Below are 17197 nucleotides of genomic sequence, written 5' to 3'. Positions count from 1 at the left end.
TGTTTAATGACATCACTGATTATTTGGATGGTCTCCTGCTCCCGTCAAAAGATTCAACGCCATCATGCGGCCCCTGCTCAGTGCATTAATCTCACTAGTATAGCACCGAAGAACGATGAAGTCTCACCCCGAGGAACTGCCAAACTCGCTAGACAGCGTCAAGGACTACGACTTTTCAAATTGGACGGATACTATGAAATCATGGGCGAATGTACGCTGGGTGCGTGCCAATGTCCCGGGCCCATTGTCATTGAGCTTCCTGCCAGTGATCCATAACAGAAAGAAGCAGCTATGCTGCACGGATCGGCATATAGAAAACAATATTCATTAGGTGCGTCTCGAATAATCACGGAATACCCAGTTTCAACATGTTGGCTAATTGACGAACTCTCCGTCTTAGACACTCCGGGCTGCTTGCTCTCTTGCAGGATCGATCGTATATTAGCACCAAAAAGGTCCCCACTGCAACACCAACGACACATGGAACCGTCTGCCGTTGCGGATACGCCACGATTCTTGTTCTGTGATTAGATGAGCTATAGCCACCCATGAGAGAAAATGAGATCACAATCAAGACAGCAGGTGACGACCGATTACTGTCAGGCCTGGCTTCATGTCCACGAGGTGCCGATAGATCTGCACCACCTAGTGGGGCGGTGAAAGCGCGACATAAACTCGAGTGAGCTACAAGCGCTTTGCTAAGCATTGTATATGGAGAGAATGTCGACTGCAATGCAGAAGACTCGACATTTCTTCCCGCGTCTCGATGCAAGAATCAGCCTGAGACTTTTTTGTGATCAAGGGTTCATGCCGTGAATGCATTCAAGTTAAGTTATATTTTGTGATGGGAGTTTGTGTAACTGACAGATGTGCCGTTCGATGTTAAAAAAAGGTCTTAACCTTCAAGTAATGCAGGCGCTTACAGTTGAGCCATTTAAATGGGTCACGTACGATATACTCGCATGCTTCGTGACACCAACCTGAATTCCGACGGTCTGCTCCATGTATTTTGTTGGTATGCTCGAACTCGACGGGTGTCATTCTTCCTTAGATGCACAACACATTTGCGTCGTGCAATAAACCCTACTAGGCTACTGCACAACAACGAAACGCAAACCCCAAAATACAAACCCGAACGCCGCTCTCTCCGCTATTCAGACATTGCACTGATCGCCCTGGAACTGCAACCCGGGGTCTGCCTTTCTAACGTGCTAATTTTTCACGGGACTCCTATTAGTTGACGGAGTCATAATGGTGGCAGATTCGTACATTTATCGGCTGTGCAGGCTACCAGCGGCCTACAAATAGAGCCACATTGACCAACATTTTCCACTTCCCGTGACTATAAAATCGCAGCCTGAAAGCTATCTTACACCTTTTGTCTCATATCTATTTCTTCACCACCCTGCTATCCCATAATATTGTCGAGTGGATCAACAGTTGCAAGGCTATCAAATGCATATATTTTGCTCCTGCTGGCACATCTCTTGTTGATACGCTTCACTTGCAAGAGATTGCAATGAATTCAGTACATTGGAACCACTTGCACTGCAAAGTGACATTTTTCCACCCTTCCTTCCCTCGTTTCTTGCGAGTGAATTGTACAGAGTTCATTTGTTTGCAAGTGACTACAGCCGACAATTTCTCTTGTGTTGTTCTGGTCTCCGAGTTGATGCAAGCTCCTACTTTTGGAACAAGTGGACTGGCATATCTTCGCTCTCCATATGGTCTGTCTACTACTTCTCAATTGTAAGTTTTGCCATCTCGCCATGCTTCTTGTTCCAATAGTACTACCTACTGTTCATCAAGGAATCGAAGCACGAGTGGAGTAGTCAACTTGCTGTAGTGACGTTCACGCAACGCTGACACGTATGGCCAATGGCCATACGGCCATCTTCCTGTGTTGATCTCGTTGGCATTACGTGCCTTAACACTGCCAACTTCTATTATTGACTTGTTTTTATTTTAATTATGTAAAATTTTATTGGGGTTGGCAGCCTATATTTATATGAAAAGCCAACGCCAGCCAACTAACGTGGCTTGGCCGTCATCACAATGGCGTTCCCTGGCGTTCCATGGCCATGGCCAGCCATAGCCTCCCTATGCTTAGCGCTCGACCCAATAAGGTCGATCACGGAAGCCAGCCATGCTGCGTGATCTGCGTGTGCCAACGAAGGCCCAAGCCAATCACCAATGGGAATGGTGAGTGGCGTTAAAGGCATGTTATCCTTATTCTGACATGGCGTGTGGCACTCTTGCTCTATGTGTAGGTAATCCAGGTCCTCACTATGCCTGTCACGCTGTCAATTAGCGCTGAGCCAGGACGAGCCCCGTCTTTCGGACTTTGAGGGTGCCATGGTCCACACACAGCATTACATGAAATAGGCCTGATTCAACGCGATCTACGGTCTTTTTAGCTTGGCCTTGCGCAGAAGTCGGATCATTCGTTCGGCCAACTCGTAACCTGGCCTTGTATATCACCACCCCACAATCAGCAGTCACTAGTCAAAGTTGACTGGTGGATAGATTTTAGATCGGGCCAAAGCACCTTTCCTAATGAAGTGGCTAAGCTTCTGGAAGAAGCCAATTTTCGTAGGATTATTATTGTGTTGGTTCTATTGATGGCCAGGTTCACACGTTTTAATCGAGGCATTGGTTGGCATCGGAAGAAGATGAGCCAAACACTTCTTTGTAATTTCTCGCAGGCCAGCCAGCCATCCAAGCTCTATCTGATGGCTATGGGCAGATATAAAGTCTCTGTTGGCGGGTATCCGTACTTCAGAGACACGGTCAAAAAATGTCGACCAACACACTTCTGCTTGCTTCCTGCTTGCATGATACGCTCAAAGCTCTTGTAAGGTATGAGTACTTGCACTCTCGGAATGATTTCGTCCTCATCCCTTTCAGGCTGCACGCTGAAAGACAGGGAAACGCATGCCCTTGCTATCCTATAGTGCAATTTTTTCTAGACCAATTACCTTTACTCCATCATTGGTTCGTATGGTTGCTGGCCTATGCGAAAATGTTTACCGAGGGGTTATTTGCAGGCTGACCCAATGTCATGGATCTCCTTCAGCCATTGCTGGTGAATGTTCACCGTGCGACGATTCCGCTTTGGACACGTTCAACATGACAATGTGCACCAGTGTGGAGGCACCCCTTGCATTGGACGTAGGGTCACCCAGCTTCAGTGTTCCATCCCCAATGGAGTTCGATTTCAATCACCTGCCCCTTCCAAACACCATTCTTGATGCAGACATTGGAACGGATGCACCATATCTTAGCGGACCTGACCAAGGTCACAACTTCAACCCGGACTCACCTTTTCCCCAGCTTTCCGACAACTTCCTTTCAGTGCTTTCCATGACCCCCTCTATGGATCACACTTCATCCCAGATGTGGAGTTCCTGTACTTTTCCGCAGCCACCCGACGCATCATCTTCTACCGGGAGTTTGCCTTGCGATTATGCGCCGACGAACGAGCTCGCCCCCGACTATTTTTTCGAGCCATTATCCCACGAGATACAACCTGACACGCAGAACACCAGCGATGTTTATCTATGTGGCGGAACTGATCTTCATTCGTCTACATCGTCGTGGTCGGAGGAGAGAAAGAGTGACTTGTTATCGTTGATGGCCGATGTGGATGACACTTTAAACTTGTGTCGCTGGGGTGATGGGTCCTGCACTACATCTCTGACTTCCGACAAGTCCGAAGTGGGGAAACACCTCCAAGTCCTCCACGGTATCAAATCTGGCGGCGATAAAGATAAGATGCTATGCAGGTGGGACGGCTGCGGGAAAGAGATGAAGAAGGAGAGCATATCGCGGCACATCGTCGCAGTTCATTTGACCAACAAAACGGAATGCGGTAGTTGTGGAAAGCAGTTTGCTCGGTTAGATTCTAAACTGCGCCACCTAAAGAATTCAAAACGAGAGGATTGCAGAGAATCCGAACCTCATGATGGTCGTGCCAAACGCCGCCGCATGACGTGGCCATGATTTTCCTGTCACGCATTCTTGCAGCTTATTATGACATCGACGAGGACAGTAATGACCGCCGGCCGTGTGTGTATACCCTTTTTGTCACTAGCTTTACGGACGTAGTAATACTGCTGAACCTATACTTTTATCAACCTTTGTCCCTCTAGTTCACTGTCATGTCGAAGCAAGTGAAATGACTTTGTCAGATGCAACCCTCGTCAACTCATGTAACCGAAGATAACAGTGGGCATCTCGCCAGGTGGTTGAATGGGACTGGAATCATTTTAGTACCTTGATGTGCAGACGATCAGATAACTTAATAGTCGACACCACGACAAAATCCAAGGATAAAATACACATTTTCTAGTACAATAGTATAGATAGGATCAACTAAGTAGGAATATATGGTAGGACGATCATAATTACAGATGACGGACAAAAACTATACGAAGATGCATATAAGGTTGGAACGCAAAATGATAGGGATAATACTGTAAGATAACGCCGGAGGACTACATCAGTCTAAGAGACATCAGGGGATGCAGATTACATTTGGCTGGCCGAAAACCCCCCATCAATGCACGCGGTGTCGATTACTAGTGATTTACCCCCATGCTCGACAACAGCTTGCGCATACTGGCAACCCGGCTTTTCGAGAGTATGTCTTCGAAAGGCATCATCCCGCGAGAGTGAAGCCCCGCATATCTGACAATTCCACCGTACTCCAAGGTGTGAAAGTATATGGCGTGTAAGGTTCCCCGGTTTCATACGGGATTTGGGACAACCCGACCAAAGACAGGAGATCTGCTGCGTGTCCTCGCTCGTAGCGCTGGTGTTGATACCATGATGTTGCTGGAGATGTCTGGAGATCTGCCTATGCTCGACGCCGATATGCATCTTGCAGTCAGCCCAGTTACATGGGTGCACTCTAACCTCGGCGTCATGGTCGCGCAGGATGTCCCGGTCAATGAGGATGGGATTCGCCCCATTATGATGCTCCAGGAGTATATCATGGACCATGGAAAAGTCAGGCGAGCTAGATAAAGAACGGTGAGCTATGAATAAATGGTAGGGGATGTCACCACTAACCGATCTGTGTTCATATTAGATCGGAGGAGTTGGTTTGTGTGTCTTCTGGTTCTGCAGATGAGTTGCTTTTAACTTGCTTCATCTCTGGCGCTGTTCCCCACCGCAGCTCGACAAGAGGCACGAGTGTTGGCTGAAATCGCCAGATTTCCACTGAACTCTTGGGTTTGTGCAATTCCGCTACAATGGTGGTGGAAGGGATAGATTGGTTACGCGCTGTGTCGTTACAACCTTCAAACAGGCAAGTTGAAAGGATGATAGTCACTTCGGTCAGTATGCCAATGTTGCTATACCAGACCGGATCAAGACAGGTGACCCGGTTACTAAATCATTTTCATATTGGAGGGTTTCTGAAGTGAACTCTGTACATGACGGGCGTCATGTTGGAAGGGCTTCGTGGCACCCGGGTAGATCAATCTTTGATCCGTCAATTGGGGACGGGATCAGCAGCCACCCGACTGGCACGTCCCTTGAAAGTTCACTAACAGCAACTGGGATCCCAAGGTGCAGTAAACGAAACGACCAGCAGTAGCTACAGTACGCGGACCTAGACGAATGGCCTGTCTATCAAAGGGGTAACTGTAAGCACATGTCATTAGCGAAATAACGAACAGTTTGGTATCTATATCATATCTCGCGTATGTGTGTTATGACGTCTCGAAGGAGCCAAGTGTACCGAAGTACTCGGCATGGTGGAGGGAGCTGATTTCAGTATAAAGTTTGCGACCTGTGATATCGAGATATGTCGCTCAATCGGACCAAGGTTTGACCGACGAGGCCAGACCCGACAAGTGACTGCCAGTGCCGGTGTGGTATTCGACGTAATAGTTGAAGTGTGAATTCACAAGAACCGGCAATAACATTTCCCTCCCTCCGATTCCGGATCTGCTGCATTGTGGAGACAAACGAGCGTGTGTCAGTCTACTTCAAGGGAAAAGTGCTGTGGTAACTTGACCATGGCAGCGGAGCGCTGATGAAGGCGAGGATCCAATGAAACTGCATCAAGTCACAAAAGCAATGCTGAGCGCTAGTAGTGCCAACCATGGCATGCAAGTAGGCATCCCGCGGAAGTACGTGTGATTTGTCTGGAATCTGGAAGTGCTTCTATTATGGAAGGCAGCACGACAACAGTTGATGGTGAACACCACGCGTCCCAGTTTCGCGGATCATAGTGGCCACTTCGGATGCCCTTGGTGTTGACGCCAGAAAGATTCAGCAATTACTTCAGATCGCTTGAATTCCAGTGCTGAACGCTGAGTATCTGACGCGCGGATGATATAATCGTCGGATTAGATTCAGAGGCTTCTACAGCAAATGCGTTGCTAGGAAGACATATGGGCTAGCCTGAGGCATGTGCATGAGGCATTGACCACCAGGGATCTTGGGAGTTTAGGAACGAGGCAGATCAACTTGAACTCAAGAGGCTGTGCAGGCTTGAGGTGTACAGCATTACTAATACACGGTACTAGTGTACGACCGTATTCACCTAACATTCGCCTACGACCTATTTATCTCATTGTAATAAGGCTGTTAGTGAGTTCGAATGGGAGTAGAGATCGAAACGACGTTGATAAGGAGACTTCGGATTGAGATGACGGACTTTCTGGAAGTTAGGATGAATGCTCTTGATTCGATGACGTATACATCAATACAGGAGGTCGTTTTATAAGTACGAGTGTGGAAGGGAGAAGTAAGTGATAAGACGCAGGTACGAGAGGAGGAAACGGAACGTCCGAGAAAAAGGGGTTTCAACGACGAAAGGGAACTTTAAGAACAAGATAATGAGTGTCGACTACGATGAAAGGGAGAAGGTAAGGACAGGGATATAAGCGATGGCGTCAGAAGTTTGCGCCCTGCACAACGTGACTGTATCAAAAGATAAGGGGAAATATGAGAAACGTATGATAAAGGATGGATGCGAAGAGTAAAGCTCTTCGGCATCGGTCACGGTGAGACATGCGGACTGCGTGTTCGTTTGAAGCGCTGCAGGTCGGGGCGTACTAGTAGAGAACACAGGGTCCTTACATCATTACACAGATGAGAAGTGCAAAGACGTACTGCAGCTGTGTTCATTACATACGATTACAAGGAACTATTCCTACCGTAGGCAGTGGACCGTGGACGGAGAAGCCCTACGATAGTCCAATACCCACGAAACCAACCGGCATGGTTCGAACTTTACTAGTAAGCTGCTACAGCTTGCACGACGCAGTGATTGAAATATTGACCATTTAACTTTCTGTACTGTCAACCGCAATAAGTGTTCAAACGTTCGAACGTTCAATGGTTGCGGCACCGGGCAGCGCTCTTCCTGGGCCTCATGATCGATTTAACTATTTCCGTCTGGCTGTTTGATTGACGGGGCTTGATACGCTTGATAACCGTGGAACTGCGGCTCCCGTTGAAAGGACTCAGGTCTTGCATGAGAAAGTGCACAAGCTCAGGCATGTTCTTCCCTAGTGAGAGTATGGATAGTACTATGGAAACCAGCGTATAACGCGTTGCCCCTTTAAGTACCCTCCGACTTGAAGGAGGTTCACCTGTCGTTAACCATGGTCAGTGGACCTCAGCGCAATTGTATCAGACGGCTCAAGACAATAAGGCAGTGGGTACCGTGTGTTCTCGACCAGGTCACCGGTCATGACCGCATGGACGATGATGGTCGCTTGCGCGTATGGGAATTCAAACTCCGAACTTAATTCGTGCTGCTTATGCAAAACCGCAGATCCGGGCCATCCATGGTGAGGCGTTTCGGTCACTTTATCTCTCGTCAGATCAGCATATGGCAGTCATAGTCAGATGGCTCGCTTGGCATTCATGGGATAGGAACGGCCTTTGATCGGAGGAGGCTCGATAAACTCAGCTTGTCTGGATCTGAGGCTAATAACTTGAAGCGCCTCTGAGCCTCTCTTAAAAAAAGCGCTCTTGGATTCAACAGGCTTTTTAGATAGGCAGGCGCCACCCCTTCCAGTATGTTTATGATTTTGCCTGCCGCTATTCTTTTGGGTCTTGCACTCCGTGGTGCTGCTTGCACGGGTGATCACTTGCATGCTCGTGACACCTATGGTCATGAACATTTGGGCAAGCGTGAGTACCCACAGGTTCCAATAACTCCTCCCTACCGTCCTCTCGTCTGGGGAGATTTCAATGTGATCCATACCACCGACACTCATGGCTGGTTACTTGGTCACCAAAAGCTGACATTCCCTGAACCAGACTACAGGTGAGTGTTCAGAGGGACTAATTTAAGGCGCTATGACTCAAACGCATCACCCTGCGCATATTATAGTGGGGACCTTGGAGATTTTGCTAGTTTCGTCACGCATATGAAAAAAATCGCGATCGTTCGTCCATCATGCATCAGTTTAGATCCTGACTTCATTGTACATATTTACTATTTCAGGAAAAGGACGTCGACCTACTTTTGGTAGACTCGGGGGATGTACATGATGGTATGCATCGAATTGGCATTTATCGAAGACACAATCCAACCCACCTCTCAGGAACTGGGCTTTCTGATGGTTATCCCCCCGGTGGTGTTGACGCGCATGAGGTCTGTTGTTTTGTTATTGATACGTACCTCGACACTGATACCTTCCACGCGTTTTTAAAAGTCAAACAAGTTTCTTGAGCGCCTTCCGTACGATGTCATGACTATCGGAAAGTGAGTCTCGAGTTTTCGGTCCTCTCCTTATCCGCCTCCTGTTGATACCATGTTTTAAACTGATAATTTTACTTCCATAGCCATGAACTGTACATCTATGCGGATACATATGACATGTAGGTCCTGAATATTCTGAGCAAAATTCGGTTTGACTAATAATATCTTATTTTGCATCTTTTTTTGTTTCCTCCTCTGCAACATTTATGTTTTGTTCGATCACTACCTTTTGTTTGCCAATCCCCTCAGGTACACGAACTTCGTCCCTTATCTTGATGGGCGGGTACTTGTCTTCCAATGTCAACATCACTATTTTCAACTCGGATGGCGAACCTGAGAGTGTGCCAGTTGGCAGTAAGTTTGAAACTTAAATTTAGTTTGACTAGTGTCGATGTCCTTTCCCCAGATCGCTACACCAAGTTCACCACAAGGAAGTAAGAGATCTTGTGAATCCAAGGTGGGACTCTATTCATTCGATGTAACAGAGGCCGTCGCATCACTTCTCTTGGGGTCCTATATGATTTCACTGGGAATGACGTGAACACGGACTGTGCAAACTGTGGCTGATGTGGTCGAGGAAACAGTGGGTACGTTATCCTAGGCGTCTAGGTGATCCAAAGCAGTATTCTGATTGATTTTTACAGTTCGCCGAGGCTATCGCGGAAGAACCTGACGTGTTTGTACTTATTGGGTAGGTGGCTCTCATAGTTTCTGAGAAAATGTTCTTAATGTGATCTCAGACACATGCCAGTTTCTTATGATAACTGTAGGCCAACTACAGCAATTTCAAGGTTTGATGATACGATGATTTGGTTTTCTAGGGCCTACTGTCTTTGACGCTGTTCGAGCTGTGCACCCCTCTGACGCCCATCTTAATCTTTGGAGGTGGAAACCCATTTGATGTATTCAACTAAATTTCTCACCGCCGACTCAGGACATAGCCACATCCGTGACTGCCAACAGTATGATGGTCGTTCCATGGCTCTCGAAAGCGGACGCTACATGGAGACAATCGGTATGTGAGCGTCGAAGATGAGTTGGCTGCTATGTCTCACATGTTCTTTTAGGCTGGATGAGTACATTGTTTAACGAAAAAATTCTTTCAACGATCTGACCCAGGAACTTAGGTGCGGACCTCGAGGCTGCCCAGGGCAACGCCAACAACATTTCTTTTCACAAGGAGATATTTGGACCAGAACCGTGTGACCTACGAGGTAAAGTGTGCTATCAGTTTCTCAATGATATCCTAATCCGCGTGTCACAATTAGTACCACACTCAAATGTCAAACCAAACGTTTGACACCGCCTATGGGCGCTCGATCACTGACGGTCTGCAGGAGCTCGCGGTCAACTTTGATTTATCCTATCTGTACGGAACAGCCCCACAAGATTATACCATCAACCAGTGTGTACTCCGTATATATCGCATAAGCCACCAGCTCAATTGTGTGCTAGGAACCCATATCCTTCCAACGGATCCCTTCTATCTCTTTTCATTGCAGATGTAAGGCCTGATTTCCCAGAAACGTCAATTATTAACGCCCTTGTCAGGCTATTCCATACGCTCTCTCCATTAACAATACGCGTGATTCCATCCCAGCCATATTTATCACCAATTCAGGATCTCAACGCTTCAACGTCTTCCAGGGACCATTCACCAAGAACGATCAGCTCACCGCCTCGCCGTTCACGGATTCATTCTTGTATATCCCCAACATCACATTTAGCATCGCAAACCAGGTCCTTCCGGCTTTGAACAATGCTGGCGCGAGTGAGAAACGGAAGCGAGATGAGGTTGAAAAGGAACTTTGGGGCCGTGGGATTGTTGATACTCGGTACAGATCCTGGTTAGAGGAGATGGATCGGCGTGCTGGAATGGGTAGACGAGAAGCAACGGCAGGCAATTTGACGCTTGGATATGTCACGGTCGATGTAAGTAACCCATCCTCGCATTCGCTCCGACGCGCTCATAGCGGTGACTTAGTCGTGCCCTGGTGCTGGAGATGACACGCTGCACATGGCGTTGCCCTACTATTCGGTTCCAGACTTCATTGGCTCGAACCCGCCTAACGTGACGGACGACACACCTATAGATCTTGTCTTCGTCGACTTCATTGAAGCGCAACTCCTTGGCATTCTCAACGGCTTGCAGAATGCGGAGAACTACACCACCGCTGATGTTTCACTGTACAGCCCGACGCTATCTAACGCAGCACTGGGCCTATATGCTCAGGCTGAGTGGAACTGACTCAACGACCAGTAGTATGTCTATGCTGTGGTCGTATTTACTTCTTCTCTACATTCACCTGACACCTTGTCACCTGCAAGAGTACATTCGTTGGCAAATGACCGGTGATCCTATATGATCCTACCGTCGATGCATGATGTTCTTGGACTCGTACTGCAGACATCCATCTTGACCAGTCTTAGCCAAGTGGTTCGCGTGACAGGACAGAAATCTGTTGCTCCAAACCTGCTCAACAATCTTTTTCCTTTTACCTCGCCTCGAACATTCACTTACGGATGGATCCTTCGATCGAGGTCTATCCTCGGTAGTCGTAGCTAACTGGCAGCAGAACAGATTAGAAATCTTGGATGGTGCGAATTCAAAATTTGACCGGCGACAGATGTCTTGTCATACCTTGATATTCGCTCATGGACAGTTCTTCCGAGTCAGAGGTTCAACATCTCAACTTGCAAAGCGTACTGGCCGGAGTGGTTACCACAACAGAATCGAAATCTGTTTCTCTTGGACTGCGCAGGTTCGAAACCTGCCGTTCAACGAGTTTTTTTCTCTCTCTGAACATACCTTGACATTGGCTCAGAGATGGTTTCATCGGAGGTTCATCGATCCATCTCACTGGTCTTAGCTAAGTGGTCATCACAACAGAATCGAAATCTGTTTCTCTTGGACTGCGCAGGTTCGAAACTTGCCGTTTGACAGGTTTTTATTATTGGAACACGCCTTAAAGCTTTGAAGATGCGTTCATGGCTTCCTCGGAAATGCATCTCAACTTCGTCCTGGCCAAAGTGGTCACCCCGACAGAATCTAAATCTGTCTGTTGAACTCTTCCGGTGTAGGTTCGAAACCTGCTGATGACAAGGTTTTTTTGCTATCGGAACATGCCTTGAAGATTCACTCATGGATGGTTTCCTTGGAGGTCCATCGATGTCTTAACTGGTCTTATAGCCAGGTGGTTTCCACAACGGAATCAAAATCTGTTAAACATGTCGACGACAAGGTTTTTTTCCTATTGGAACTCACTTCATTACTCATGGATGGTTTCATCGGGTGTTCCTCTTAACTGGTCTTAGCTAATTGGTCACCGCAACAGAATCAAAATCTGTTTCTCTTGGACTGCGCAGGTTCGAAACCTGCTACATGACAGTTTTTTTTCTGTCGGGCCACACGCATTGGCTCATGAATGGTTTCCTCAGAGGTCCATCTAACTGATCTTAGCCAAGTGGTTACTGCAACAGAGTCAAAATCTGTTTCTCTTGGAGTTGTTTCGAAACCTGCTGCTAATATTTTTGTGTTGTATAAATCCTCAGATCTGCAGAGGTCATCTTAGCTTAGCAAGCCCAGTCATTGCGCCGAAACCTCCTTTTTATGTGACAGTCAGTTCATGAAAAGACCTCTATGCCCTGCGATGGCTTCAGCTTTTCCTTGGAAAGGTTTCCAGTCATCATCCATAACTTATTGCGAGAGGCTGTCGAAATACTTAGTCACTTGTCTTGGATGCGGGAGCCTCGCAGACTTACTGCAAGAACATTAGCTCGCTCGTCTTTTTGCAATGCTTTCCATCAGCCGAGAGCACTTTCGTTCATTCTCATCTTCCGATCGAATGGGTCCTCGCCCTTGATGTAAGCTTTGAATTGGGTGCGAAAAGAGAAACCAGTGCATCCGTGGGGCTGAACTCAGCGAGCATAGGATTGCGCAGCTTCATCTCGACTACTGGATCAGGATACTTTCCAGCCTCGTAGGAATCTCCATACTCGCGTCGCAAAATCTTTGTAGGGCAAGGGCACCACGCGAGACTGATGCGTAGTAACGACGAGTTCGGATTTCAATTTTCCAACAGTAAGAATCTGACGTATACGTAGGTATACGTAGGAGTCGATCATAGACGCTACGTAGTACGTACGTATACGTATCCTCCAAAAATTACAGGTTTTTACTTGTATGTACAAGAATATCTCTCCTAGTATATTTCTACTTCGAAACACATCTAAAGACGTCATAGTAGCTACCGTTAGTATTACAGCATGCACAGCAACCTCGTGGCCTCCTGCAACCGGACAAGCACCCACCAATCGTCCTTGAACTGTATCCTCCACTGGCAAGCTTTCCATAGATTGAAGCATCCATTTATTCCATCCCATCTCCGTCGCCCTAAGCTGGCAACTTACTTTGACTCCAACAGATCCTTCGACATTGTCCCTGGAGATAAATATCGCCCAGATAATTTCTAATCGCACCCATTGCTAGTGCTCTCAATTGTCCATTAAACATTTCATCACGCGTATCACAACCTTCGGGAATGAGTGAGGAACAATGTTGGTTTTTCTCACTCTTGTACCTCTCTCGCTTTCTGACCTTCAGACAGTTCTTCCATCGTTTAAAGAAACTTGGGCGAGGCTGTCCGATGTCGCTGTCAAGGGTGCTCAATATAACTCCCGTGAACGTCAGCCCCACCCAAAATGTTTGGAAGGGACCCGTGTGAATCTCCTCAAATACATTCACGGATTCCTGGATGACCGAGAGAAGAATCAACTTATTTGGCTGCATGGCACGGCAGGCGTCGGAAAGTCTGCCGTCGCGTTCACCGTAGCTGAGAGGATGAAAGGTCTAAAAGTGACAGAAGAGACGAATGTCGAAATGAGGCTAGCGGGAACATTCTTTTTCTCGCGCAAGCACACCAAACGTTGCACAGCTGGATATTTCTTTGCAACGCTTGGCTACCAGCTTGCCAATAATTTTCCAAGCATCCGGCAGGATATGAACAGAGCGATCCGCAACAATCCTGCTCTACTAGACCCAGACACGCCTCTCTACGACCAGATGGAGGCTCTCTTTCTCCAACCCCTCCGGAAACTTCAACTCAGATTGCGCGGGTGTCAACCTCTGACGTTTGTTGTTGATGCCCTTGATGAATGCACATCCGAACCCGAGCTTACCGACCTCATCCTTTCCCTCGCGCAGGTTCTTCGTGACCCTGATATCCCCGTGACCCATATTCTGCTCACAAGTCGCTCGGAAACCCATATCTCTGAAGCATTTCAGAACGAAGAGGTGCGCCCGTTGTTATGCGAAATCCCAGTGAAAACTTCTGGGGAGGGCGTTGCTGCTATCATCTCGCTCGACGGCGCCGATGTCGACACAGATATCTATATTTTCTTGCAGCATTCCTTCGCAAAGCTGGCAAGTCGCCATCCCGATTTCCCTCAGCCAACGAGGGATGAACTCTCGCAGCTGGCGAGCCGCGCTGGTAGACGTTTCATCGTGGCGTCTACGATGATGAAGTTCATTATCGACGATGAAGACGATGATCCCCATGATCGGCTGCAACTGATGCTCAAGCTAACGAGCGAACTGCTACCAGGAACGGAGGTGTACAAGTTATACGATTGTATCCTCTCCACATGTGCCGACCCCAAGCGGGCTTACATGCATTTGTCCATCGTCGCCGCCCTCACAGATCCTCTTCCCATCTCGCAAATCTCGTCACTTCTTGGCCCTGGTTTGGGCAGGGATGTGGAGACAACTCTGATACAGCTACGGTCCGTCATGGATATCCCTACAGACAGCACTCTCCCCGTGAATATCTATCACTCGTCCATTCGCGACATTTGTTTCCGACCCCTCAAACTGCAGCCTCCCTCAAGTACGCGAACACGACATGCAATCACCCCACTTCCTACTCGCCGACTCCTCTCTTCGCTTGATGATGAAAAAGATTCCAGAAAGTACGGCCCTTTTGGATGCGCTCTTCGAATTGCAGAAGCACAGTCAAGCTATGCAACCTCAGGACCCCCAGATATTAAAAGATTCGCTGACCTTCCTCGTCCAACCACCGGAGCCACTATCGGTTCTTATCAGCATGCTATGGCTCCGGGGAGATCACAGCTCAGACTTACGATACTGGGCAGAGACCCTGGACGGGCGCGCCTGGCTGCAAACCCGCGGAGGGGATGACTGGCTGCATACCCAGGGAGGGCGTGACTGGCTGTATACCCAGGGCGGGAGAGGCTGGCTGCAGACCACGCATGGGCAAGACTGGTTGCAGACTCTGCGCAGGCGATATTGGCTGCGGACACAGGGAGGTCGGGACTGGCTGCAGACCCAGGGAGGACAAGACTCACTGCAAACCCATAGAGGACGAGCGTGGCTGCAGACCGAGGTGGGGCGAGACTGGCTGCAGACCCCAGCGGGACGAAACTGGCTGCAGACCCAGGACGCACGATACTGGCTGCAGACCCAGGGCGGAAGAGACTGGTTGCAGACCCAGGGCGCGCGACAGTGGCTCCAGACCCTGAATGGGCAAGAGTGGCTCCTAACTCCGGGAGGGCGAGAGTGGCTCCATATCCAGAGCGAGAGAGACTGGCTGCGGTCCCAGGTAGGGCTGATCTCGCCGCAGATGTGGAGAAATAATTGTCGAGCAGCCTTACTGTTGGCGACGCGTGGACCAGACTGGCTGCCGATCGCACACCGAGATTGGCTACAGACCATGCAGCGGAAATTCTGGCTGCACACCCAGGAAGGACACAACTGGCTGCAAACCCAAGGAGGGCAAGATTGGCTGCGTTGCAGGCGTGGTCAAGATTGGCTGCAAACAGAAGGAGGGCAAGATTGGCTGGGGACGCAAAGAGGAAAACACTGGCTGGAAACTGAGGAAGGACAGGCCTGGCTGAAGACCGAGCGATGGAATGCCAATGCCCGGGAATGCCCGCGCCTGACCCCAGTAGCTTTGCCCCAGATCCCTGACAGGAGAGTCTCGCTCCAGACGCGGGGAGGGCGAGAGTGGCTTCAGACGCAGGAAGGGCGAGAGCGGTTCCAAACGCAGGGAGAGCGAGACTGGTTCCAAACGCAGAGAGGGCAAGACTGGCTCCAGGCGCGGAGAGGGCAAGACTGGCTCCAGGCGCGGGGAGGGCAAGACTGGCTCCAGACGCAGGGAGGGAAAGCTTGGCTCCAGGCGCAGGAAGGGCGAGGGTGGCTTCAAACGCAGGAAGGGAAAGACTGGCTCCGGACGCAGGGAGGGCGAGACTGGCTTCAAACGCAAGAAGGGCAAGACTGGCTCCAGACGCAGGGAGGGCGAGAGTGGCTCGAGATGTGGGGAGGGCGACGGTGGCTCCAGACGCAGGGAGGGCAAGAATGGCTCCAGACGCCGGGAGGGCGAGAGTGGCTCCAGACGCAGGGAGGGCGAGAGTGGCTCCAGGCGCAGGGAGGGCGAGAGTGGCTCGAGATGTGGGGAGGGCGACGGTGGCTCCAGACGCAGAGAGGGCAAGACTGGCTCCAGACGCAAGAAGGGCAAGACTGGCTCCAGACGCAGGGAGGGCGAGAGTGGCTCGAGATGTGGGGAGGGCGACGGTGGCTCCAGACGCAGGGAGGGCAAGAATGGCTCCAGACGCCGGGAGGGCGAGAGTGGCTCCAGATGCAGGGAGGGCGAGAGTGGCTCCAGATGCAGGGAGGGGCGAGAGTGGCTCCAGACGCAGGGAGGGCGAGAGTGGCTCCAGACGTGGGCAGGGCGAGGGTGGCTTCAAACGCAGGGAGGGCGAAACTGGCTCCAGACGCAGGGAGGGGCGAGAGTGGCTCGAGATGTGGGGAGGGCGAGGGTGGCTTCAAACGCAAGAAGGGCGAGACTGGCTCCAGACGCCGGGAGGGCGAGAGTGGCTCGAGATGTGGGGAGGGCAAAACTGGCTCCAAACGCAGAGAGGGCAACACTGGCTCAGACGCAAGAAGGGCGAGACTGGCTCCAGACGCAGGGAGGGCGAGAGTGGCTCCAAACGCAGAGAGGGCAAGACTGGCTCCGGACGCAGAGAGGGCAAGAATGGTTCCAGACGCCGGGAGGGCGAGAGTGGCTTCAGACGCAGGGAGGGCGAGAGTGGCTCCAAACGCAGAGAGGGCAAGACTGGCTCCGGACGCAGAGAGGGCAAGAATGGCTCCAGACGCCGGGAGGGCGAGAGTGGCTCCAAACGCAGGGAGGGCAAAACTGGCTCCAAACGCAGAGAGGGCAAGAATGGCTCCAGACGCAGGGAGGGAAAGCTTGGCTCCAGGCGCAGGAAGGGCGAGACTGGCTCCAGACGCAAGGAGGGCGAGACTGGCTCCAGACGCAAGGAGGGCGAGACTGGCTCCAGACGCAGGAAGGGACCACTTGGTTCCAGACGCAGGAAGGGCGAGACTGGCTTCAGACGCATGGAGGGCAAGACTGGTTGCAGACCCCACCTGGGCGAGACTGGTTGCAGACC

The 17197-nt window shown here is 50.0% G+C and overlaps 3 protein-coding genes across 3 annotated transcripts; 2 read left to right on the top strand and 1 right to left on the bottom strand.

Annotated features, from left to right (window-relative positions):
- Positions 1-3633: 3633 nt before the first annotated feature.
- Positions 3634-4002, top strand: DFJ58DRAFT_661680 (uncharacterized protein; the record flags this gene model as incomplete). The annotated part of the gene is made up of 1 exon (XM_041382236.1): positions 3634-4002. One exon carries the CDS (start codon positions 3634-3636, stop codon positions 4000-4002), a length of 369 nt encoding a protein of 122 aa, XP_041243009.1.
- A 317-nt stretch (positions 4003-4319) lies between these two features.
- On the bottom strand, positions 4320-5408 carry DFJ58DRAFT_426760 (uncharacterized protein). The gene is made up of 2 exons (XM_041380352.1): positions 5074-5408; positions 4320-5020 (listed from the first exon to the last, which is right to left on the bottom strand). The coding sequence occupies exons 1-2, from the start codon at positions 5085-5087 to the stop codon at positions 4531-4533; spliced, it is 504 nt and encodes a 167-aa protein (XP_041243008.1). The 5' UTR covers positions 5088-5408; the 3' UTR covers positions 4320-4530.
- Positions 5409-8042: 2634 nt separating this feature from the next.
- On the top strand, positions 8043-10979 carry DFJ58DRAFT_716727 (5'-nucleotidase; the record flags this gene model as incomplete). Its single annotated transcript, XM_041384256.1, has 17 exons — positions 8043-8293; positions 8360-8414; positions 8474-8522; positions 8574-8623; positions 8685-8734; positions 8815-8850; positions 8981-9014; positions 9070-9085; positions 9138-9165; positions 9217-9281; positions 9553-9616; positions 9673-9750; positions 9873-9945; positions 10000-10136; positions 10187-10235; positions 10283-10663; positions 10716-10979. The coding sequence occupies 17 exons, from the start codon at positions 8043-8045 to the stop codon at positions 10977-10979; spliced, it is 1680 nt and encodes a 559-aa protein (XP_041243007.1).
- Between the last annotated feature and the right edge of the window lie 6218 nt (positions 10980-17197).

This window comes from Suillus subalutaceus, assembly GCF_016647625.1.
Source record: "Suillus subalutaceus strain FC151 chromosome Unknown DFJ58scaffold_66, whole genome shotgun sequence".
NCBI lineage: Eukaryota > Fungi > Basidiomycota > Agaricomycetes > Boletales > Suillaceae > Suillus > Suillus subalutaceus.
Note: the sequence above shows the minus strand (reverse complement) of the source record. Positions and strands in the feature narration are given on the sequence as shown.